The following is a 25,239-nucleotide window of genomic DNA, read 5'->3' on the forward strand; positions in this document are numbered from 1 at the left end:
TCAGCTAGAGTATGCCACATTTTCACTTTCTGAGGTAAAGTGTAGAGAAAAGAGAGGTTTATGATTCTGGGATTGATTTCAGACTGCACTGCTTCTGCCTTTAAAAAAAAAGCGCTTTATCTCTAGTGCAGCAGCCTTGTGTACTTCTAGGAAGCATTGCAATACGTTCAGAATATCTTGCTTATGGCATAGGCCTATCTTGAATACAAAGTTGATTATGTGTAGATTAAGTGTACTAACACAGTACTGATAAAAGTGCTCTGTGCTCACTTGTCATGGATGGATATGCCAGAAGGGTTCAGTTTGCTGTGGCTTTCACCAGCTTCTCCAACAATCCAGGGTCCTTTGCAGCCCGCAGCTCTGTGAAGGACCTTGAGTTTATATTGTTTTTTGAAATTGTCGAGGTCAGCTTGAGTTTCAAGGATTGTTGAATAAGACCGTGGAAGCGACAGTGCTAATGAAAACTACTTGGAATCTGTACGAATCAAACATAGGAGAGGACAACCCACTGTAATGTCATGTTTTTCAAACTAATCTAATGAGAAGCAGTTAGAGAATAGAAATAATTTGATTTTAAAACCTTAAAAGGTAGTGTGATGTGTTTTGACAGAACTGTTGAATCAATTGCTTTTGATGAGGCAAGGGTATCCTGGAGTTTGAGAAAAGCAAAAACAAATTGTCTCTGGTTCTTTGCTTTTACAGGTTATTTGCAGCAGAATTGCTCAAGTTATGGTATTAAAGACCTTTAAAATAAGATGGAGATGTTTTCCAGAATTCGTAAAAACTGCTTTCTCTCAAACTTTTCCATGTAGCAACTTTAGGCTAGCTGTTCAGGGAGAGGAACACTGAGAAACTAGAGTTAAGCCTATCTGCCATTTTCTAAACTGATTTTATGTATTCTGAAATCACTAGGATGCATAATTTGTCTCTTAACTGTTTTGAAGAGGTTAAGACTTGTTCACATCACTGGTACAGCTGTTATTAAATGTTTGAAATTCAGAATCTTGTACAGTTATCAAGAGAATTCAAAATTATAATATATTGCAATTGTCTTTGGTAGTTTTGAGAGAGAAGAGGAATTTGAGCTTCAATGTAGCTTCCTTTGAAAATAAGATGCCCAATAATGGCTGTGAAATTTGGAATTTTTTCTGTCAGTAGCACTGTGCCAACTACTGCTCACCTATTGTGGTGTAACAAAACTAAAAATACTGATGTATTCTATGGGTATGTATTCTGCATCTCAGTCTCCTCCTCTTGGCACTCCCATTTGTGGAGCTTTCAGTCTAATATTGGCTTCCATGTCTCCAGTGTCCCTGGTGGGCTAAGCCTGGCTGTCCAAAGGTGCCTGTCTCCAGTGCTGGGTGACTCAGGCACCTCTTGTAGCATGCTGCAGATGCTGTAATTGGTTTGACACTGCTTGTACTGCCTGGCTAGCTGCTGAGCTCCTGGTGGCTGGTGTCTCTGAGGTCTGGAGGGGAGTGGATGTTTTTCCTGGCAGAACTAACTGAAGTTCCTCTGCTGTAAGGCAACTGTCTTTGAGAATGTGGTATCACTGATAAATGTCAGTCAGTAGAATAGAGGGCCAGAGCTTATTTAGTGTTTTAAAATCTGTATGCTGTAGTTTTCTGTGCTGTCTTCATATATAAAGTCACGGTATTTAAGTGCTTTACCTTGTCCTTAATTACTTAAAATCACACAAAGCTAGAAATTATGCCAGGTGTACCAGGTTCCTGTCACACCTCTGAGAGGCAGTGGCCCTGCCTTGTGCTTTGCTGTAAAAACAGTGCTACTGCATTACAACATTAAGAACTGATCACGTATTCTGAAACATCTGGAAGTGTATAAGCAGGAAGGAGCACTGGTTTTTATAACCTTGTTGGCTAAGTATTCTTTAAAATAACCCAGAAAACCAAAATCAAGCTGCCTTCATGTAACCATCGGTAGGATTGCAAAATTTCATTAATTTGGGAAACAACACCTGTTTTAAAGGTTATGATTTACTTAAAGTTAGCATGCCGTTGAATTTCAGTAAGTTTTTCTTTTGAATGTCCTTATGTCCCATGAAAGAGTTCTGTGTTTCATAAAACATTGCTCCCAGTATTTTTTTCATTATTTCATGTGTACTCAGATTATGTACATAGGGATTCTGTTTTTTAAGAGTCCCTGAAGGTTAGCTGGATTCTGTGGGAACATCAAATTCTTGGCAGCCTTGAGCTAGAGTATTACCTTTTTCCAGTTCATCAAAGGCAATGCTATGTGTTATGCCTGTTTTAATATTCACTTGATATATTTACTTGTTGCATATAAATATGTTGTATATTTTGTGTTCAGAAAAATGCTGGAATTCAAGAGAGAACAACTTTTCAGTAACTGATTGCTGTGATTGTCTCAATCCACCACAGAAATAACTGAAGTGTTAATAACTATAGTGCAAAAATGTAGAGGCCAAATTTCCAGTTGCAGGATGTGTTTCAGCATTTAAAAATAATATTCAGGAACAATATGATTTTAATACAATATCCATCAAATGAAATTTTGTGCGCTAGTGCTCTGTAACATAGTATTTGTACAGTCTAAGCTTTCAGAGGAGGAGTAATATCCAGCAGTTATTTTATTTGTAGATGAAGACTTAACTGCAGTAGCCATTTATTTCACCTCAATTGCTGTTTTCTAAATTTGCTTCTGTTTGATGTTTTCTGTGTCTCAAGTCTGGACGTTAACAGGTGGAAAAAATTGCTCATTAATTTAGAACAAAGTCCTTCAAACTTAACAAGGTTGAAGTATATTTACATGTAGTGCTTAATGCTGAAAACAAGACTCTAGGCTGAAACACTAGCTTTATGTAATTTGATTAATTAAAACCCCATGAACTTTTGATACCCCTATTTATAACTCATTTTTAATACAGGCTTTAATTTTAATGTTTTCCCAACTATGTTCATCTGACAGCTGTAGAAAGTTGTTTCTTTTTTTGTGTTGAGACTGCATCTCTAACAGGTAGGATTATTAAGTCAAGAATAATATTACTTTGATCTTTCTCTGGATCTAACTTGGTTTTTCGTGTCTTTCTTCTCTCTGTCTTTGTTTTGTCATTGTAAACACCAGATGATCTGGTTTACAACTTTTGGAAGATTGGTTGGGTTTCTTGTTTGTTTGTGGGGTTTTTTTGTTGTTTGCTTTTTGGGGTTTTTTCTTCTTTGTGTTAGGCTCATTCCTAGCAGGTTAATGCAGGACTTTGATTTGCACCAGGGTTTCTGGTTACCTCTTCATGAAGAATGTGGGGAGTCACATTCTAGTCTGTATGTTGTGTTTGCTCACTGGTTTTGATGATAGAGTTCTGTTTTGGGGTAGCATTATTAATTGAAGTGCAGGACTTTGGATAGGAGTGTTTTACTATTTGTGTATTAAAGAAGACTTTCAGCATTATTTGGCTTTTTTTGTTTTGTTTTTGGTTTTGATTTGTTTTATTTTTAAAGCTGGTACCCTAAGGATATGTTCATGTAGTTTTCTGCATCTGAAAATTATACTGAGCAAGCAACCCATTTCCACAAACGTCAATGGAAAAACAGCCAGCTAAACACCTCCCATTAGCTGTTAAAATTCTTGTACAATTTTGTTCATGCCCCTAAACAGTGAAAAATAAGTTTAGCTGTTGACCATAACACTTGTTAAATGAGGTATTGTACTTAAATAAACAGACTGCAAAGTGTGGTTGGGATTAGGCATTGGTAGTGTTATCCAAGCATTAGAAGAAATTGAGATATAACTGAGTTTTCAGTTACAGATTATTTCCCCATCCTCATTGGGACTGCAGGGACAGGGCATGTCTTTGGACCCTCTTAGCAAATATTTAAAGTTCCATGAAAATGTTCTGCAACCTCAAAAGAATAGAGAAGTAACACATCACTGAACTGTATTTGGATGTTGAATGCTGTTTTGTGGTTTCTTTGACCTTAGAAGAGAATGGCTTTTTGTTTGCAATATGTAAGTTTTCTTAACACTTGAGTATGAGCTTTCTTCTAAATTTGCTTCAGTGTTTCAAGTTCTGAAACAGGCTGACCTTGTACGATAAACATTTGCAAGGAATGGTTGCAGCCTAGGGTAATTTCTGACCTTGAATTTTATTTCTGATTATTTGTTAAAATTTAAGGCATTGAAATTTGTTTCAATGACTTTGAGTAATAATGCTTATAAAAATGCCAATTTTTTTTTTTTTTTTTTTTTTTTAACTTTGGGGTGGTTTTATTTATTAGAAGCAAAATTAGGGCATTGAAGTATATATAAATACAGATTATCCATAGATACAAACAGATAAATATCAAATTACTAATCTGTCTATATTTGCAGTACAAAAATAACAACTGGTGTAATGTACATTCTTAGATTGACATCTTTAAACTACATTTCATCATTTTTACCTTGCTTGACCATATTACTAAGAGCCTACCTCAATGCAGTCTCTGAAAATAAGTGGATGTTTAAATTTTAACCCACTTACTGCACGTTAAATTCATGGGTTAAATATGGTAAGTTGGAAAAATTACATATTTGTATAATGTCACCACAGAAATATTCTTCTTTCTTGGAGCTCCCTGCCAACTTTAACCTTTTTTGTGTGTGTGGGGTCATAGCTCCAGTTAAATCAGTCCTAGGCATGCCAGTGTTGGCTACATAATCATTCTTTGTTCTCTTCATAGTGACTAAAATCTGTGTTTTGGCAGGTGTACTATTAACTCAGAGCTGATAAGTCAGCCTTCCCTCTCAAAAATGTAGGAGTAAATGCTTCATTGCTGTGGTTCATTATGGGACAAGTTAACCCTTGGGAACTGGTTATATTTTAGTTCTAAATGTTTAGGCTGTTTTGTGATTTTCTTTTCTGTTAGGATTAGATGCCACTGTTCTTCCTGAAGCTAATTGCTTTTATTTCCTCCTGTATTATGTAGAAAGGAAAAAAAAGTGTGATTTTTAACTCATTGCTTAATGTTACACTAATTATTGAGACAAACAATCAGTTTTCCCTTTCATTTTCTCTTCTCAAGAGGACAGCATTGTCAAGTTTGCAGAGCTCTCATTTCAGAATAAGTGTTTTCAATTTGCTACTGAAGATTAGAGTTCTAGAAAATGCACAGTCCTGAGAGGGTACTGAAGAAACTGCAAGGATGGAATGCAGGAATCATACCCCCACAGAATATTTTTTGATGGGATTTTTTTCCTCCCAACTTTTGTATTAAAGAAAAAAAAAAAAAAAAAAAAGTGGGCTCAAAAATTGTGTGGTTTTTCTCTGGTTTGTTTGTCTGGTTTGTTTTCTCAGGTTGTTTTGCCCTTTTTTTTGTGTGTGTGTTAAAACAACTAGACTCTTTCAAAATATTCTTTGCAAAAGAAACTGACAGCCTAAAAATTCTTTACAAAGTATAATCTATTAAAATTCCTCATAGAAATTATATTAAAGGGGTTTCATGTTAGCTCATGACATTCTAAAGGAACTCAATTACTAAACCAGACTAAGTATCTCCAACCAGAATTTGGATTCATAGCAGTTGGCATCTTCAAAGGGACCTTAGGAAGTTTTTTCGTTTTCAGTTTGTTTAATGCGTTCTTTTCAATAGTAGATTTCGTCAAGGGTGATTTTATAATGGAAAAAAAAAGTAGCAAAGCTGGATCCTATCTTTAAATCTCTGACTAAAACTAGATGTAAAAGGGTTGACCTGTTTCTGAAATGTTGCTTGACTTCCCACCTGTTGCAACAGGTGATGCGTGGCTTTCTTGAGCAGCTATAGCTGCATGAGGAGGCTTCCCCACCCACCTCCAGGCAGCTTCTCCCTCCTCCCACCTGTCAGCAGAATCCACACATCTCAGTCTCTGCCTGTGTGGTCAGTAGATCAGGTTAAATCTTCTGAGAGATCCAGCAAGAAACTGCTCTAAGCTGGTTTATTTGCAGGCTTCGTTTTCTGCTGAGCTGTCTGGCTGGTTGAGTCTCCCAAGACTATCCAGTTGCTAGACTCAGTCTGGGGGGAAAAAGCTTTAGAGGTGAGGGGCTATAGATGAGAAGGTAGTTGAGATAAGTATTTCAGTGGCAGCAGGCTCTTACTGTCTTGGTTATGACATCAGACACCTCTTTACTTCAGCTTTGCTAGTAAGTGACCTTTAAAAGTAGAATGTATTTTTAATTTTTTAGGTATGTATATATGTATTTATATTAAATGTTATTTCATTTTGATGTGACCTTCTTTTGTATTAAATATTCTACTTTCAACACATCAAATGCACCTTGAGACAAGTCACAAAATATAAAGCAACAAGGAAGTTTGTAATTGCAGAGTGTAATATGTTACGATCAGGAAAAGTATGCCAACTATGTAAATACTTCCATGTACTCAGAAGCTGTGTATTCTGATTAGCTTGAAGCGTCAAACTGCATTGAGTCACGTTCTACTGACTTCAAAGAAATAACTATAAATCCATGCCAAATTTGAATTAAATATTCATGGCTTTAAAACTAAATATTGAAAAGGTGATTTGACTAATAATAGATAACTTAAATTGTTAGTTCTGCAGGAATGTACCCTCTGTCAGCTCTTGCCCTTTGGATGCCATTTGTGAGATTATAAACATCATCTGTGTTGCCTGTTAAATTCTGTATATTGTATGATATATATTGATTTAGGGAATGGCCAGGTCTTAAATTTGGATTCGGCAGGAAATTAATGATTGCTCCTAGATTCTCTTGGAGGAAACTGTACCTAAAATGTCATCTATTAGCAAAGATTTCTTATGCAGTTTGAGCATAATAGCTTTTATTACATTTGAATGTAGTAGCTTTTTGGGTTTTTTGCCTGAGATTTTGGTTTTTTTAAGAATAGGATGAAGTTCCTTAAAAAAAAAATCTTAACAAAATGGTGTTCTTTAAGGAATGGATTCACAGCCACTTTATTCTGCTAGATTTGAAACTAGAACATTATCTTAGGAATTCACCACCTAACTTATCCATCTCATCTGCCTCTGTTTTGATCACTGGTTTTTTTTTTGTTTCTGGGGTTTTTTTTCCTTCAGAGCTGCCTTTTAAAAATAGCAAGTGAAGAAAGTAATTGCTGTTTCAAATAAGTGAGGAAGTTCTTGGTAGATAGCACACCACTGAATGTTTTGAATTTTCAAGCTAAGTTTCAGTATTGACTGATTTCCATTTTAATTGTGAAATTATGGAGGAGTTGTTTTAATAAGGTTGTTTTTCCTAAATTTAATTTTTAAATAGAAGAGTTAAGTTTAATATTTTATTAAAGAGAACTTGAGAATGTTTGGTGTCCAGTCCGCTTTTGATTTTTTGCTGATGTAATATCCAAATCATACCTTTTTTCAAAACTTACTGCTGATCCAGTGTTTAAATTATGATTATTTGAATGTCTAATTATAAATGCTTTTTACCTCTAGTACTTCCTCTTACAGCACAATAGAATTTCTGGTTTGCGTTACAGACCTGTCTGAAGAGCAAGTGAAGCACAAATGGCATGCAGTAAAGTAACTTGCAGCATCTGTACTTAGTGCCAATAACTTGTTAAAACTGCTTCTTTCTCTCAAGTTTTCATTTGCCCAAAGTTGCTTTAATAATAGTTATTAAAGAAGTAAGGAGAAGCAAAAAATGGTGACGCAAGTTGTGTTGGGGCTGTTGAAATCTCTCGTCCTTTTTCCTCTCTTTCCTTTTCCCTCCATTTTCTCCAGAAGGCAGGTGACTCCTAGTCATTCTCATCCTTAGGTGCTTTTCTTTTGCCACATATCCTACTATGGGATGTGCTTTTCTTATGAGGTTGGTGTGTATTTGTCAATTCATGATGTCAAGGACTTTTTGTGTCAAGTCTTGTCTTGTTTTGGCTTTCCAACTGGGAACACTTTGTTCAGGATTTTTTTTTTTTTTTTCTTTTAAGCTGGATATTTTTAGACAAACGTATTTAAGAACAAACTGTTCCTTTCAGTTAAGTGTAAAAATTAAGAACTGGTTATATGCCTGCTGTAAAGGGATGTAGATAATAGAGGAGCACAGGATCCATAGAATAAAAAAGTCTCCTGCATACGTAGTCAGTGTTTAAAGGATAAATTTCCCTTGCTGATGGTGACCTCTGAACTTAATCCAGTGAGACAATCACAATCTGACAAAAACTAGATACAGAGTTAACAGAACCCATCCTGAGGGCCCACAGGAGAAAAGGAATGTATTTAAGAAGCAGTGCTGCATAGGCAAAAGTATCATCCTATGTATATACAGAAGAGTTATGATCAGTTAATGTTTTCACTGTGATATTTAATTTGTGGTTCACACACCTAATTTTTTCATTATGATACTTAATCTACAGTTTAAAACCTGGACATGGCTTCTATAAGCAATACTGAAATTTTCACTTTCAATTACAATTGGAGCCAAATAACAGTTCCAAATTATGAAGGTGCGTCTCTTAATATGGACAAGGTATTGTTTAGTTAATTGAATATACAACATTTATTAAGGTTTATTTCTGCCTGTTAGTTCCCAGGTAAAGATGTGGGGTCACTCTGCTGGTTCTGTTGCATGTTGATTTATGGAATTTACAGGAACCAGATTTGCTTGCAAACAGTTGGAGAGGGAACTGACTGCTTGCGGGGGAGACAGAGACAGTAGCAGCATTGTCTGGACAATCTCTATTTGCAGGTAGATTTGTACAGCATAACAACTTTCTTTCCTCTATAGTATTCTCTAAGAATGACTTTTATCAGTGGGGGTGAATGTAGTGGATATGTGAGCATTCTTACCTATAATCATAGTAACTTAAATAGCTGTGGTATTAAATAGCTTATATTTGCAAACCCATGATAGTCACCTGTTTAGCAAATTGCAGACAAACTAGCAAGAAATGGTTGGTAGTAATTGACTAACTTGAGAAAATAAGGTTGCTTAATGTTTTATTTTTAGTACTAACAAAATAGGTAATATAAAGAGGGTATAATAGAAAGTACAAAGATGATAGGAGAGATAGAATGGACTTCAGTATTTCAGGATGATTTTATTTTTTTAAGTTTAAGCATTAGAAGATTGTTTGAATACAGTGTATTTAAACTACTAAAAAGGCAAATCCTTTGCCTTGACTTCTCTCAGGATACCTTTTTCACTTCATTATTTTATATGTGCGGTAACTGAAGAAAGTAATCTGAAAACACTGGAACGCATTATTCATGCAGTAAAGCTGATTTTAACTGTATGAAGTCTTTGGATTTCAAAAAAAAAATTGCAAAGGAAGTGTTGTCTTAACTGGAGATTTTGGCTAGATATGGTTGGAGAAGTACAATCTATATGTACTTAGAAACAAAAAGAAAACTAGGACTGTAGGAAATAATCTGCATTAAAAGAGTAGCATTGAGGAGCTTGATTTTAGGGAGAGGCTTCCTAGATGTCCTGCCTAAAATGTCTGTGCAGGTCTCCCTCAGGCTTGCTGTAAAGACTGTTTCTTAAGTTACATAACTTTTAACAAATAAAAAGGAGAGATGCTGAGGCAGGAATGTGAGCCTTTTATTTAGAATTATGCTTTAGACAAAGTGCTTGCAATTAAAATTAATACTTTTGGTTATTCTCTAGGCTTTCAGCTTAGTCTTGAAAGTGGCACTGGGGGTGTCCTTCTGTGCCTGAGTTTGGCAGATGTGCGCCCCCAGGAATCTGGTTTGTCTAAATGTGCTTGGTTCTGTTATTTCCGGCATATCAGTCCATATGTAGGCTCTTGATTAATCTTTCCTTTTTCCCAGTGAAATTTCAACCCAAGCTCAAAAGAACAGAGAATGCAGTTCTTGTTCACCTCTGGCTAGACTTGATCTTTATGTGTATCTCACCTTTTGCTCACCTCAAAGAGAGCTTTACTACTTGGGTGGAGAGTTTGGTGATGGGAGTGGTGGGATGGGAATGGCACAGGAAAAGGAGGGGCAACTAGGAGCATTTGAGGAGGATTTTCCTGGGACCTGTGCCTCCTTTTCAAGCCTGATTTCTGTGCCTTTCTTGACTAAGAACACTGGTATGGTAGTAGAAGTGGTGTGGCAAAGAATTGTTGCTGGGTCTGTTCTAGTTAGGGGAACACAGACTTGGGAAGTAGAGGCAGCTCCAAGGCAAAGTGTTAGATTTTGGGTTCTAAAAGTGTGCAGAACATCTTACCTGCATACTGTTACACTGTGAATATTTTCATTGTGCTGTAAGATCAATAGAAAAATATTCCAGCTGTAACAATGAGAGTGCAGAAAGCAAGAAAGATTAATACCACTACTATTTCAGGAACCATTAGGTTTAACAGGAATGTGTGTTGGATCTTGCAGCTTTTTGAGGAGTAAGCTCTGCTTTACACTGCAGAGGAGGGCTGAAACAGGGATAGAAGAAAAGAGGCAATAAAATTCCCCACCCTGCTAACTCCAGATCTAGAACTGCGTTTAATCAGAAGTGTATCTGTAAGAAGATCCAGCCAGACACCCAGGAAAGTACTTTGTTGTTAAGAGCACCAGTGCTGTAGGTCTGCATTCTGTTTCTAGGTATGGGTAACTTCTGTTCTCATAAACTCTAAACGTTTGTTTAGCCTAGCAAAAAGGACTAGCTCTTCTGATTTTATCGGTATAAAAGACATTACTAGATCCTAACTATTCTATTTTCTATGTCTGCTTCACTTCCTGTTGTTGGACGTGTATGTGCAGGTTTAGTCATTCATTATTTCATATGAGGTGTTACGCTTTGTAAAATTTTATTGATACCTTCCTCTTTCTACTGAACTAAGCCTTTTTTAATGTCCTTTAGAATTGAGTGAACTACTTGCACAGCTACGTGTAGCTTGCTAGTTTTCCTTATGTTACAGCCAGGCGTTTCTTCTTCCTTCATCTCTTCTTTATAGGTATAGATTTTACGATTGATCTTATGCCAATTTGCATATTATTTAGTTTGATGGTCTGTTCTTTCTTAGCTGGGCACTAACTTCTGACTGTGCTGCCCAAGGAGGTGGTGGAATCATCATCTCTGCAAATGTTCCAGAAACAAATGGATGTGGTTCTTAGTGCAGTGATTTAGTTGACACAGTGCTGTTAGTCAAAGGTTGGATTTGATGGTCTTGGAGATTTCTTCCAACATTTATGGTTCTATGATATCATATCTACCACTTTTAATACCAGTTTACTGCATAGCATTTCATTTTTCTTTCTGGCTTACCTGGCTTTTGTCCTTAACTTGTTGATTTATATTTCAGGAATTATTGAAAATAACATCTCCTTGTTGCCCTGCTGTAAATGTTTCTGAGCATGCACTATCTCATATATTCAAGGAGTGCCTGTTACATGGCACCCAAGCCTTTGCTCTGTGATGTTAAGAAATTTGCTTTCCCCTTGATCCCACGGCAGAAAGGTAGAGTCACAAAAATAAATGTAATAACTCAGAATTTAGTTGAAAATGGTGTTGCTGGTAAAAATCATATACAACCTTAGACTACTTTGTCATTTTTTTATTTCTGTCTGGAATGTTTGGGTAACAATCCAAGGCAGAGTTTTACATTTGACCCAAATTTAATTTCCTTCAATTTTGAATCATTCAGAAACATAATACCTGGTTTTACTTATGTAAAAATAAATAAGGTGTTACATAAATATCCTTATCCTATGTCCTACTTCCATGTGAATAAGTAAGCACATAGGATTTTCTGCATTTCTCCATACCTAACTGTGGGTTTGGGTGGGTTTTGTTTTCAAATAGTCTTTGTACATCTAAGTATTTTGGGCTGTTCTTGCCAGGAGCAAAGCTCTAATGTAAGTATGAACTTCATTCTTTATGGAAAATAAAAAGTCTGAAAAATGTTGAAGTAAACCCAGAAGTGCTAAATTGGCTCTTTTCCAACTTAACATTGCACGTATATCGGAGCCAGAAAAGACAAGTTTAAAGGGCTGGAAAGAAACAAGGGAGATGCTGAGTGAACAGGGCAGATTGGTGATCATAGGATGACTTCTCCCAGGTTAGCAGCCAACAAGGGCCAGGAAGCTCTGGAAGAGGCAGAAGGATGCTATAGTGAAGGTTGCTAGGCTACTCCAAGGTAAGCTCTTAACAGAGCACTACTCAGCTATGCTGAGCATTTTTACTGCCCAGCTGCTAAGTAATGCGTGTGTATTATTGTTTGCCTGGCTACCAGCCGGAAAAGGAAGTTTGAACTGCTAAGAAATGTCCCTTTGTAGGATGAAACTTGGTCACATGCCAGTTATTACCTTTTGCAAGACTGACTGTTTTTGGTTTCGGTCACATTGACTGACAAGGAATGTCAGGAATTCTGCTGAACATGTTTGAAATGGAACAGCAAACAATAGGTCTTTGATTCAAGTATAAAAGTATAAAAACTTGCATGAATTTAACCTGTTCTGGTTGTTCTCATTGGTGAGCCCTCATCTGTACCATTTTGGCCTTCATTTCTTTTGTCTGTTAAGAAGCTTATTGGAAATGGAATGTGGGTTCTTTTTATCTGGATTTGATGTAATTTTTGAAATATTTTTAAGAGTTAATCTCTACCAGTAAGATTTCTTTCAATTGCAAGTGCGAGGTCATCAGTTTTTCTTCTGTAGTGGGTAAGTCTTCATCTGCTTTTTTCATTAGTGGTTTTCCTGTACTGTGGTTTGCTCTACCTACAGGTAGAAAGCACACGTTTATGCTTCTTACATGCAATTTAATTTTTGGTCTTTGTCCCAGGAGATGGTTTTAACAGAAAGCTAAAACTAACAGCAGCTCTCACAAACAGTAACAGAGGAACTGAATATGGAATTAAACTTACAGTGTGTTAAAATGTTTGCTTTCTATGTTGTCTCTCTCGTTGTGAGCTCTAAGACAGCTATCCAGTTCTCTTCTTGTAACTGTTTCCTGATACAACTCTGCCAATAATGTTGTCTCATGAGCAAGTCAGACAGTGTAGGATGCCACAGCAAAAAAAGGATAAATTACTCTTTAACATTCATGAAGGTGCAGTGTGTATAACATAAAAGGGGCTGGATCCAAGTCCTGTGGCTTGTTGCCAGTTAGGGACTCCCAAGGCAAACTAATTCCCCTGGCATATAGTTTCCCAACTTTGTTCTGATTTGTGGTCCAGGGATTTCATGAAAATAAACTAACTTTTTTTGATATAAATTTCCTGTATCAAGTTGACTTCTGTGAATTTGTGGAGATGCTTTTTACATCTGTGTTAAATAATAATATTCACATACCATGCCAAGAATGCCAAAGTTCAGAATGTTGTTGCAAAGTTCACCTGTGTGTTGTGTGAACAATGGACAAGTGTTTGATTCTTATCTCTTAATTTTACCCAGTGGTGTCTTTTTCTTGTAGTGAGAAACTTTGAACAATTATCACCTCTATTTTTTTTTCTTTAATGAGTCATTATTATATAGATTTTTGTTTGTGAATGTTTCTCTTCCTAGGGGAAAGCTTCTTGTCTATTAACCATTCCTTGTAGCTGTGGTTATGTTGTTTTGAGTACCCTGCTTGTCCTTCCCCACGCCTCCTTCAGTTATTACATGCTTTCAGAGATGAGTAGGGGCCAGGGCTGAGTGAGCTATTAAGAGTGGATTTTATACTGTGACATACTGTATCCTGCTTTATCTTTTATAAGAATTCTTAACGTTTGTTTTTTGTTTACTACTGTTGCTGTTTTTATTATCCCAGAATCTTGTTGCAAAGTGGATAATTTTCTGACAGCCTCTCATCATCTGGGATATTAGGATTCTGGGCTTGCTTAAATGATCTGATTTACTTTCCATCTCTGCTGTATTTCTTCTGGTAGTTTAATATATGCTCCTACAGTTGCATAAAGGGCTCGTGACACTATAGGTATTTCTTGATTTTGTAGCTTGGAATAGTTTAAAATTATCCAAAAAACGTTTTTATACATATAAAAATTGCAATAATAGTTTCACAACACTGTGCAATACAAGTTATATGTGAAATTAATAATAGGAATGTATTTTTTTTTAATTGCCATTGCATTAATTTACAAATTCAATCTTTTGCAGTTTTGTTGCTAGAGAAGATGGAACATGATGACATTTGTAATAAAACTCTGAAGATTACAGACTTTGGTCTGGCTAGAGAGTGGCACAGAACAACCAAAATGAGTGCAGCAGGAACTTACGCATGGATGGCTCCAGAAGTTATCAAGTCCTCCATGTTTTCCAAAGGAAGTGATATTTGGAGGTAAGAAGTTTGTCTGCTGAAGACCATGTTCAGCAGAACTGTGTGGAGAGTTTTGACACAATTTTTTTTTTGTGGTTTGCTGGGTTATTGCCTCAATATATGACCAGTTTAGCTTTTCTGAGAAATAAAAACACATTTGTTATTATCTACTTCAGTTGTAGATTTTTTTATTATCCATTTATTATCCACATCCTTTTATTATGCATTGCCTAAAAGCTGGGGTAGGAAGAGGGAAAATAAAGAATTTTTTTTTAAAGCAAGCTCTCATTAAGAGAAGCCTTTAAAATATTTGGTTTATATACCCAAGTGTTTCATTGGAGTCTTAATAGTATGCCCTTGATACATTAATGTATGATTGATCTCATTTTGATAGGTTTATTTTATATTAGGTATCTGAAAACTCTCAATCTGCTAAAAAATGGGACCAACCAATTATTGGCTAATATGCTTGATAAATAATAATAAGTTGCAAACCAGAACTTTTCCAAGTGTGAAGCTGAGTTAGTGCTGTTTTTAGGAATCTGGAATGTGGTTGTGTGTAAAAGTTAATACTAGGTTGAAGCTTCTACATTTGCAGAGATTTTGTTTCCAGTAGCTGGAGTAATTAGAGTGTATTCAGCACAAAATTGTTCTAACTTGCTCTCTAATTTTAAAGGTGGGAAATCTCATGTGTTAAATTTGTTAATTTCTCATTTAAGATGTTATTGTGGATAATATAAATAATATGGCTCTCACTGCTGAGGCTGTCTTTGAGTGGAGTAGTGTGGGATACATGTACTGTAGAAAGGTAATTTAAACTTTAGTTTTAATTTAGTTCTGTTTTGTGAGTGCAGAAAAGCAGTGATTGCACAATAGGCTCTAAAAGCTGCTGTGCCCCACCTTGAAAAGTCTGCATTTCCTTTCTTTTTGATACGTTTTCTCTGAAGGGTCCAAGATAGCTATTTGGGGAAGGAGGGGAGGACTTTAATCTGCTTTCTCCTGCTGCTTTATGCATGTTCTGTATTGTATAATTCTTAAATAGGGTCCTATTTTGCTTAAATGCATGATATTCTACAGCATGAAGTAATACTTCTGGTATTCTCATGATGATTCTGTATCTGCACTGCTGTTTTGTGACGCTCATTTGTCCTTGTCTATGGAACCAAATTTATTTGCATTAGTCTCAGTTGATGCCCAGTTGGGAAGCATCTTTGGCCTCATTCTTTTTTTTCCATTCTTTCTTACTTTTTTCTTAATTTTTTTTTTTTCTTTTGCGGGATGGAGGTTGGGTGTAGGCGTTTCCCTAATCAGCTGTATTCCATGCTTAATTACAGGTCCTGTCCAGTCTTGTTGCTGTGATTTTAGGTATCTGAGGGGGTATGCTTTGGTGCAATTATTTTATATTCTGCTGCAACATTAGTTTACATTTTTGGAACCTACAGTATTTCTCTTCTTCGCCTTCTCTTCTGCACGCCTCTCTTGTAAAAATGTAAGTATTTAGTTCAATGATGGAAGTCTAACAGGAGAGGTTTTTAAGTAGAAAGGCTGTATTTTGCAGTATAGTTTCAACCTTCTTGGCTTCTAAACATTTTCTGCTCACTGCACCTTGATCTGTTCTGTTGCTTATCTTTACTCTTTCTTTAAAAGAAAAGCAAATAAAGAATATCCTGGTTACAGGAGTGGTTTTTGTTTTAAAAAGCCTTCAGGTTACCAATTATGGTATATGGGTCTCTCTAAGACAAGAATACAGTATGTTTCAGCAAATTTCTAAACCTCAGTTACACATACTGAGTGCTGAGTCTCTGAATGAAATCTGCAGACCTCTTATAAGGAAAAAAAAAAAAAAAAAGCAATTGAGCTGCTCAAGTTGAGGCAACTCACACTTCCAGCTAGTCTTCCAGAATCTGCCAGTGCTTGGAAATGTTGTGGGAGTATTTTCATGCAGTCTCCCAGGCTGTTCTCAGGTGTCATCCTAAGTAGCAGAACTAGTGCTTTCCAGGTCCTGCACGTGTATCCTTTTGCTTTCCAAACCAGACCTTTAACTGCTGTATTTATTTTACTCTGGCACATGCTTCCAGATTCCAACCCTACCCTTCCATCAGTCATCGCACATTTCTGGGGGGCGTGTCAGTCTTGGTTTTGTGTGGAGCCTGAAAGTGGCAAATATGCCCACAGATTTCCAAGTGCTGATGGTGTGCTTCAGCAGGGGTCCTGGTTGTACAAGCCCTTGACAAAGCCAGGAAGCATTTACTGTGCAGCAGAATTGGCAGTTGCTTTTGCCTGGAACATTTGTGTAAATTTGAAGTGATTCATGTAGCAGTGCTTAGTAACCTCTGTTCTAGAAGATGGATTGTAGAGTACAATAAACTTTGAGAACCTTACCTTCAGCTTTTCAGCTCCTAAAATATGTAAAATCAGCAAGTTTTCACTGGAGTGAGATATGTAGTAAGGCTTAAATCACATTTGACTGAAGGAAAATAATTTTAATAATGAAAATACTTATCGTATTTTTGGAAGTGTATTCATTTTTGTGGTTTAAAAATATGTATTTCAATGACGTGCTTGTGGCTTTTTGCTGATGATGGAAAGGGACTTGGCTTTTGCTCTTTAAAGAAATGCTACCTCTTAGAAGTTCAGGTTGTATGCGTAAGACAATTGTATGCGAGGTGGTGAAATTTAGTACACAAAGTAGCTACTTGTGTAGTTGAGAGAGTTAACAGCTAGTTGTTTTCCTAGATAGTGGCAGATTAGTACATCCCAAAAACTCCAGCATATCAAGACCATAATGTTTTTAGGCTTCCTCCTTGCAGTTTTTCCCCCATAGTGCTGGCTCTTGGTACTTGACATTAAGATTGCTTTCATTAAAAAGCTGTTATTGTGTTGGTCCGTTTAAAACTTTACAACCACCTTCTTGGCACTGTCGAGAGCTCTCTAAGATTAGAGGCTTGAATTGTAAATGCAACTAAAGCTAATAGTGTGACACAACTTTTTTATAAAGGGTGACTTCTTTTTAGTTAAATTTGTTGTTTTGCTTATCTTCAGAGTTCATGCTAAAATACATATGGAATAGTCTGAACAAGGGAATTACTTGAATTTAGAATAGTCTGTACTTGCTGAGAGATTTTTTTTCTTAGGCTTTCTCCAAGAACACAGATGAGCTGGAGTTCAGGGGAATTCATCCATCAGGCATAAAATGCATATGTACCACAGGAAGTGTTGCATTCATTATGGTCAGAATATCACTGTTTTAAAACAAATTGGAATTCATTATTTTCACCTTCTTTGAGTATGCAAGCAAATGCAGAAATTAGACCAGAAAGATCAGGAGGAAATTACTAAGAAGCCCAAGACTTTTTAAATTCCTTTTTCTTTTGGCTACAGGTGCAGACTGTTTCCTTCAGCTTCTGATGAAGTGTTAGCACTGTAAATTTGTTAGTTTTTAAGATTTTATGAGATGCAAGAATTCTCAGGCAAACAGACCATACATAACAAAGTACTGCTGATATTTGTGATGATACTGGTGTAGTTTGCTGTTGTACTATTTATTAAAGTGGTGTTGCAAGGTGTTGTCTAATGCTGACTGACTTTTTCTCATTAAGCAGACAGTGATAGAAAACCTTAACTGGTGTGTGTTCTCCCTGTCACATCAGCTCTACTTGAGGTGTCTTTTCTAGTCCTAAGGGGTGCATAGTCCTCACTTCCCCAGTGCAGAATGCTTTTCTTGTGTTGGAGAATTCAGTCTAGTCCTGCAAAACTTGCAGGTGGTTCCTTTGCACACTTGGAGAGAAGGGGCAAGAACAATAGTTCGTATTCCGTTTTTTCCTTTGCCAGCTCACTTTACTATTCAAAAGCAGCAATAAGTTGTCCTTTGTATCCTTGTTCTACAGGTAGTGGTTTCCTGGCAGGAAGAGAAGTGGAGGAGGTGTGGGGGATGAAGGGTGGAACAACAAACCAAATCCAGTCATAAAGTGAACTCTAGGCTAGCATTCTGAAAGGAGTAATTCTCACTTCCACAAAAATGACTGTTAAAGCTGTCCATTTCAGTGGTGGTAGAATAAGAGCTCTAGAGCCACAGCAGCCAGCCTGCTGTCCCTGCCCTTTGTAGGGGGTAGGGGCTTGGGCCATTTGAACAAGCCAAGCATTGGGCATGCAGACTCAAAGACAGTAAAAGCAACACCCGGCTCTTTGATTGGAGAGCATTGTAGAAATTCTTATGGCTGTTGTTACTGTAATAGAAATTCATGTGATTCTTGATTTCTGTACCCGACATTGAGAAAAGATCTCTTCATGCCACTACCTTTCACTGGAAACAATGTTGTTTTGTTTGAATTTTGTGGGGGGATTTTTCTAGTATGGGGAAATTAGTTGTGTGTGCATGAAATAATTTCTCAATCTTGTTGCATCTTCAGTGGGAAGTGACAAGTTAACTGGCCTTTATATATATATGATGGAATTAGAAATGCAAACTTCCAGATAAAGATGGTAGTTTTCTGTCATTTTTATTGCTACTATTTTAAAAAGTAAGACAAAAAGTATGTCCCTCTCAGTGAATTGCTGTGAAGTATTTGGAAAGGGGAATGACTTGAATGCTCTTCTGAGGATTTCTTTTTATTGTTTGTTTGTTTTTTCGTGTGGAGAAGGTTGCTTGTTTTCCTGTCATTCAGACTTCCTATTGTAAGGCAGATTAATGTGAAACTAGCAGTTCTATAGAAGTGGCTTCAGGCTTGCATTTTGAAGATGTGTGAGCCAGTCTTAAAGTCACACTCAATTTGCTTAATCACTCTAAGTGGAAAAGTGTACAGTGACAAAAGTAGACCTGACTTAAAGGCATTCACCTTTGACTGGGAAATCCTCATGAATTTGAGTACATGGTTGGACAGATACTTGTTTGTGTTTTCTTGTGTTCTTTTTTTTCTTTCTCAGAAAATAACTGTTTAAAAAATTACCTTTTTTAGTTACGGAGTGTTGCTGTGGGAACTGCTTACTGGAGAAGTTCCTTACCGTGGCATTGATGGCCTGGCTGTGGCTTATGGAGTAGCTGTCAATAAGCTCACTTTGCCCATTCCATCCACCTGCCCTGAACCGTTTGCAAAACTAATGAAAGGTATCCACGTTGCTTCTTCCTGTATATTTAAATAGTTATGTTTTGGGGGTATGAAATAATCATGGGGTTGCCAAAAAAATACCTCATTTGATAGTGTGCTGTGTAGCAAATATTTTGTTTTTCTTTACATAGCAATCTGGTGTTACAGAGAATTGGGAGTGTTTCTGAGGGAGCCATAGAGTGTTATGGTGTTGCATTTAAGTTTTTAAGCAGCAACAGTACAGTTTGTGCTCTGATTTCACGGATTTTGCTCTACTTTGAAATTGTATTACTTTTCATAAATTATGGGATTATACTATGGATTGATACAAGATAAGATTAAAATCCCAAGGGGAAGAATTGCAAATGCCTGGTTTTGGTTTTTTTTCATTGTTTCTTCCTGAGTGTCAAAAATATTTTGGAAATATTTTAGAGAGAAATAAACATTGCTTGCTAATGGCTACTTCTTAGTGCTTAATGAATTTTTCTGCCTTTTTATTTATTCCTTCTGTACAGTATTGCTAGTTTTGCTATTTCAGATGCTAAAAATAGACAAAAAAACTTTGCTATTAATACAGAAACAATCCTCTGAGTACAGGTTGGTAGATGTCACCTCTGGAAATTGAGACAGGACTGGGGATATCTTGCAGGTAAAGAGAACACATTAGAACTTGAAATGCAGTAGCAAGGAACTTGAAATTCACGTAGTTCTTCAAAAAGTTCTATGTGCTATTACAAACTGATGGGATTTTGATAAATTCTAGAATGCTGGGATCAGGACCCTCATATCCGACCATCGTTTGCCTTAATTCTTGAACAGCTTACTGCCATTGAAGGGGCAGTTATGACTGAAATGCCTCAAGAGTCTTTCCACTCCATGCAAGATGACTGGAAATTGGAAATTCAGCAGATATTTAATGAATTGAGGACCAAGGAAAAAGTAAGTTGATTTTTCCAATTTCATGACAGCGAAGGAAGGGTATGTGTGTTTGTATGTTCATGTGATACAGGAGTTTTGTACTTTTGAATTGTTGCTTACCAATGTACTCATGCAAATACACTGACAGTTGAAAAAGAAAGATATCCACACGTGCCTCCCCAAAGAAAACAGGTTGTAGATCTGTAAATGTGGCATTCTAGGCTCTTTTTTAAAATGTGTTCTTTTTTTTCTTGTGTATTTGCATGTATCACTTAAATTGAATTTATCCCTTAAGTTAATCTTTCTGTTCCTAAATTTTCAGCTGCTGTTGAATATGCTCCTCAGCTGTGAGAATGAAAATCCCTTCATCCTATTATGTGACTGTATCCCATGGCTTCTTTTCCAAAAATGGAATTGTGCTTTTATCTCTCTTGTGCTGAACAGACTGATCATATGGATGCCTTTCAGTGTTGCAGTTTGGGACATGTTCTTGACATATTATTAAGGTCAAACCCATACACATGAATCAGCAAATCTAGTTTCTTTTGTTTATTACTCAGATTTCATTGATGTCCCTTCCATACTCTCACATCACAGTATGTTTGTACTAAATGAGTGTCCACTGTCAATTCTCTTTGTTTTCTCTTTTGCTCACTTCAGCTTGGCTTTAACCACCCTGAGTTTTATATTTTCCTTTAGACAACTTGATAAAGGTAACAGTTGGAATAGGCCAGGTGTGCTCGAGTCTCTGTTAGAAATGCTCCTGGTAGAAACAAATTCCTTCTTTGCTAGTGTTCCATGCAGTATAATTATTGCCCAGTATGTATTTGCTGTTATTTTTCATGAAGTGACTGTAGACAAGGAAGACAATAAATTGAGGTGCAAGGACTTTTGAAGAAACTTTATGGAAGCTGTAGTCACCAGGTTTGACAAAAGCGAGAACTGATCTCTTGTCTTTCAAGTCACTGTTTGTAGCCTTTGTCCTTTGCTTGTTCTTATCAAATGTCACAAATGGCAGCGTGTGGACTTTTGGCTAGTATTGGGTGTGACATTACATATATACTATAATATCAACATAGTGGTATTAGAACTTACTGATCACTCATAAGATTGCAGTATCATTACATACTTCCTGTCTGTTTCTTCTACCCTCTGCATTTCCCTCTTCATTTTGGTTCACAGAAGTGGATAAGTATGTGGTGTGGTCTGCTCTGCCTGCAGTAGACATACAGAGTGCAAGAGCTGAGCTGTGTGCCTCAGGAGCTGTCAGGTCTCTTCCTTTGCCAGTTGAGTTATAGTCCCTCTACAGAGAGCAGAGGCTTCCTTTTTTTACTTGCCGTGGGGTCACCAGCTACTGTGTTCACTTGCCTCAACCTGCCGTAGAACATAACTCTGTTTTTGGCCCCTCCAGCAACTGCTCAACCAACCATTTTCCTCTTTTTGCTCTGGGAGCAATTGTCACAGGCCTTCCTGTTCAGGTTTTTTGTTTATTCTTTGTTTTTCTGGAGGCATTGCTCTAGTATGAGATTTCCTATCCGAGAAAAATCTGACTAAATCACCTCTAGGGTTAAATAAGCAGGTGCAAATGTTTACAAGAAGAGTAATATTTTTGGTGCAAAAGTGAGTTAAGCTCAGTTAGGGAGGGAGAAAGATAAAATGAAATTTACTTTTTATGTGCCAAAGTGCATCTCCAGAGGCATCTACCCTAATGAGGTATACTTCTTTAAGATTGAAAACATGTAACTTTAACTTAGACAAGGTTTACGTATATGCAAGGTTTTGTAATTTGGCACATTATCAATTTTGCTGTGAGCTACTAGAGAGAAAGTAATGTCTGTAAAGTATTTATATAATAATATTAATAAAACAACAAAAATCCTCTGCATGGAGGCTCATTCCTCCTGTAAAAGAGGAACTTCTATAGCTGGAGGAATTTCCTCAAGGGCTTACTGCAAATGAGTGATGGTGACGCCTACTCGAAGAGAAGATCACAATCTTATTTTGACAAATGTTCTTGAGCAACTGAAATGTAGAATTCTTTCCAAGCTTTCTTACAATGGGTGTTTTAATTGTAGAGTGGTGTGGAAACATTGCCTAACTAATTGCAGTAAGTCCTGGTTTTAATTAGTTTATTTGGAAAAGAGTAAATACTTAATCTCTCATTGAGGAAACACTTTCACTTTTTCTGGGCTGTCTCCTATTTCAGTACAGGCTCTCAGTTTTTGCCTGGTTGCTGAGCTTTATGGAACCTGGATTTGCAGGCTGTGAAAAAGGTGGAAAATCAACAGTGCCTCCTAATGTACCTTTTTTACTGTACTAATGCAGTAATAAAGGTCTTCTCTATCGAAACTTTAAAGTATCTTTTTTCTAAATCTGCATTCATGTAGTTTCTACTTTCAATGCTTGTTTTAGGTTGTCATGTTCTGAATGAATGGAGGAGGAGGAAAGTGGGGATTTTCAGTTAAATTAAGTTATTTAATATCTTTAAAAAAACAAAAACAAACAACAACAACAAAAATAAATAAACAGAACAAACAGAAGAACATAACCCAAAGCATTACTTGCTGGCATGAAGACAGGTTCCTTTGACTTTCTAAGAGGCAGAATTACCTTTAGCAAGACACTGTATGTATGTTAAGTGGGTCAATTAAAAAAAAAAAAAATCGGTTTCCAATGTTGTGTTGAAACAAGCTCACCCAAAAGTAGTATACCATATGAAATTTATCAGTCGTATCACTTAAATTTTAAACCCATGATAAGCAGTGTATGTGTGCTATAGCTGTAAAAAAACCCAGAAAGTTATCTTTCTGAAGAACAGACACTTCTCACTGAACCAGTTTGCTTCAGTGCCAGCCTGTCTTTTGACATCCATAGTCTTTTTGGTAAGAACATTTGAACCTCCCTTTTTTTGAAAACACTGAAGTAATACAGTTCAGGAAGTAATTTTTTGCTTTAACGGTATGAAATAAGGAGTTCTTCTGGCATACAGCATTACTGGATACCAATGAGCAGAATTAGGCAGTCAGTTCTGAAATAAAAATGAAACAAAGACAGACAAACAGAACCAAGCAACACCAGAATTATAAAATTGTATACTGTAAAAATTAATTAATTTTAAATAGAAATTGAACTTTTAGCATAGCTTTGTTTCAAATGATGGTTTTCTGAGTTGAATTTTTCTGAGAGATTCCACCTGTGTAAGTGGAATTTACACAATCACATGAAAAAATACGTAATGAGAAATATACATAGTATGAGTCACATCTAGTTCTCCTTTTCCTATACTTCCAGTACAGTGTTATTTGCAATATTGACTGTAAGTGTTCTAAGTCTGTTTCCTGTGTAATATGCCCCATAATATGAAGGAAGGTCTAAAATTAGGGAGGTCCTAAATTTCAGATATATTTTAACAGAATTTGGGAACTGAAGATTAAGATAATTTTAAGATGCAAGGTTCACAGCTGTTTAGCCTTGGGTATTCATTTGCCCTGAAAAATTAACTACTTTCCTTACTAAAGCTTTTCCTTTTCCAAAACTAAAAAGGAGTAGAAGAAGAGCAACTCTTCTGAGAGTGGTGGCTGGGGAGTCTGTGTGCTGTAATACAGTGGTTAGTAGGTGTTTGATGTTACAGATACCTGCTAGATTTAATTAAGAAACAGCTGTCTTATGACTTAGTTTATCCTATTGCACTAAGCCCCATTCAGCGTAATACTGATTGCTTTCCTAGATAGAAAAGTGCTACTTAATACATGGCTGAAAAACAGGAAAGGCTAGAGAATTTAAGATAAAGGCAATAATTTGTGTTTTTGTCAGGTCATTGGCTTTATGTTAAAGCGTAGGAGCTATTCAGTAGCAGCCCTCATGCTGTGCAAGAGTTTCTCACCTTGTGAAATGCTTGAAGTGCATTTTCTGCTGGGCTGTCTGCTGATAATCTTTGATTGCAAGTGTTGTCCCCATTGCCACTGCTTACATGCTTTAAGTGGAGTGACTCAGGTTAAATGGTTTGAAGGAAATCTGTGTAATGCTTGATTCTGAATACAAAATCTTATTCAGAATGGAGGACTGGCAGAAGATCAGGCGTGTTGCATGTATATGATGCATCATAAAAATAAATCAGGAGATACGACGTATTGTGCACTTCATATGTCCTTTAATACTGCCTTCCCATTATTGCTTACATTTACTTTTCTGAATCTTGTCTTCAGGAGCTTCGATCACGAGAAGAGGAATTGACAAGAGCAGCTCTTCAGCAAAAATCTCAAGAAGAATTACTGAAGCGGCGTGAGCAGCAGTTAGCGGAACGCGAGATCGATGTACTGGAGCGCGAGCTGAATATCATGATATTCCAGTTAAACCAAGAGAAGCCCAACGTAAAGAAGAGGAAGGGCAAGTTTAAAAGAAGCCGGTTAAAACTCAAAGATGGACACAGAATTAGTTTGCCTTCAGGTTTGCAATTTTTTAAAAGACCACCATTATGTAATGATTAAATATGCTGGTTTCTTGAGTTCCATGGTTCATGTTTTCAGTGTTGGCTCCTATTTTATTTTATTGCCAGGTTCTTCTACTGTAATGCACAAGAAGGGTTTGATAAGAATTGTATAGCTCCCTCCCTGCAAGGGAAAGCTTTCACAAATCATATTCTCATGAACTAGTCCTCATTTCATCTGGAAGAATGATTCAGCTAGAAGTCCATCCCATTTGGAGGGAAAGGTCACTAGCATGAGAGCCACGTGATTTAATATGGTTTAAAGTTCAGATTTTTGTTATCATTGTTTCTGTACAGACAGAAAAGTACTTTTTAGTACATGCCAGAGCTTTCAAACTTGATCAAATATTAGTGCTGTTTGTCCTAAAATTGCAAATACCAAACAGAAAAACAGTGCTTTGAGAGAACTGGGGGTGTACAGGTGCAGTGGGTCCAAATTACATGCTTATTGCAGTTGCAAGTACAACACAGTAGTTACAAACTTCAGTGCCTTATTTCTTGCAGGAAAACATATTAATAGCAGCAGCAGATGATTTCAAAGTACAAATATGGTATAATTTGAATGTTAGAGC

At 36.6% G+C, this 25,239-nt stretch overlaps 1 protein-coding gene across 1 annotated transcript in view; it reads left to right on the plus strand.

The window, feature by feature from the left end:
* MAP3K21 (mitogen-activated protein kinase kinase kinase 21) overlaps positions 1 to 25,239 on the plus strand; it is a 38,373-nt gene that overhangs the window by 4,112 nt on the left and 9,022 nt on the right. The window contains exons 2-5 of the mRNA XM_040060194.1: positions 14,020 to 14,200; positions 19,135 to 19,283; positions 20,027 to 20,202; positions 24,387 to 24,627. Coding sequence (XP_039916128.1) covers positions 14,020 to 14,200; positions 19,135 to 19,283; positions 20,027 to 20,202; positions 24,387 to 24,627 — 747 coding nt within the window. The remainder of the gene's footprint in view (positions 1 to 14,019; positions 14,201 to 19,134; positions 19,284 to 20,026; positions 20,203 to 24,386; positions 24,628 to 25,239) is intronic.

This window comes from Hirundo rustica, chromosome 3, assembly GCF_015227805.2.
Source record: "Hirundo rustica isolate bHirRus1 chromosome 3, bHirRus1.pri.v3, whole genome shotgun sequence".
Classification (NCBI taxonomy): domain Eukaryota; kingdom Metazoa; phylum Chordata; class Aves; order Passeriformes; family Hirundinidae; genus Hirundo; species Hirundo rustica.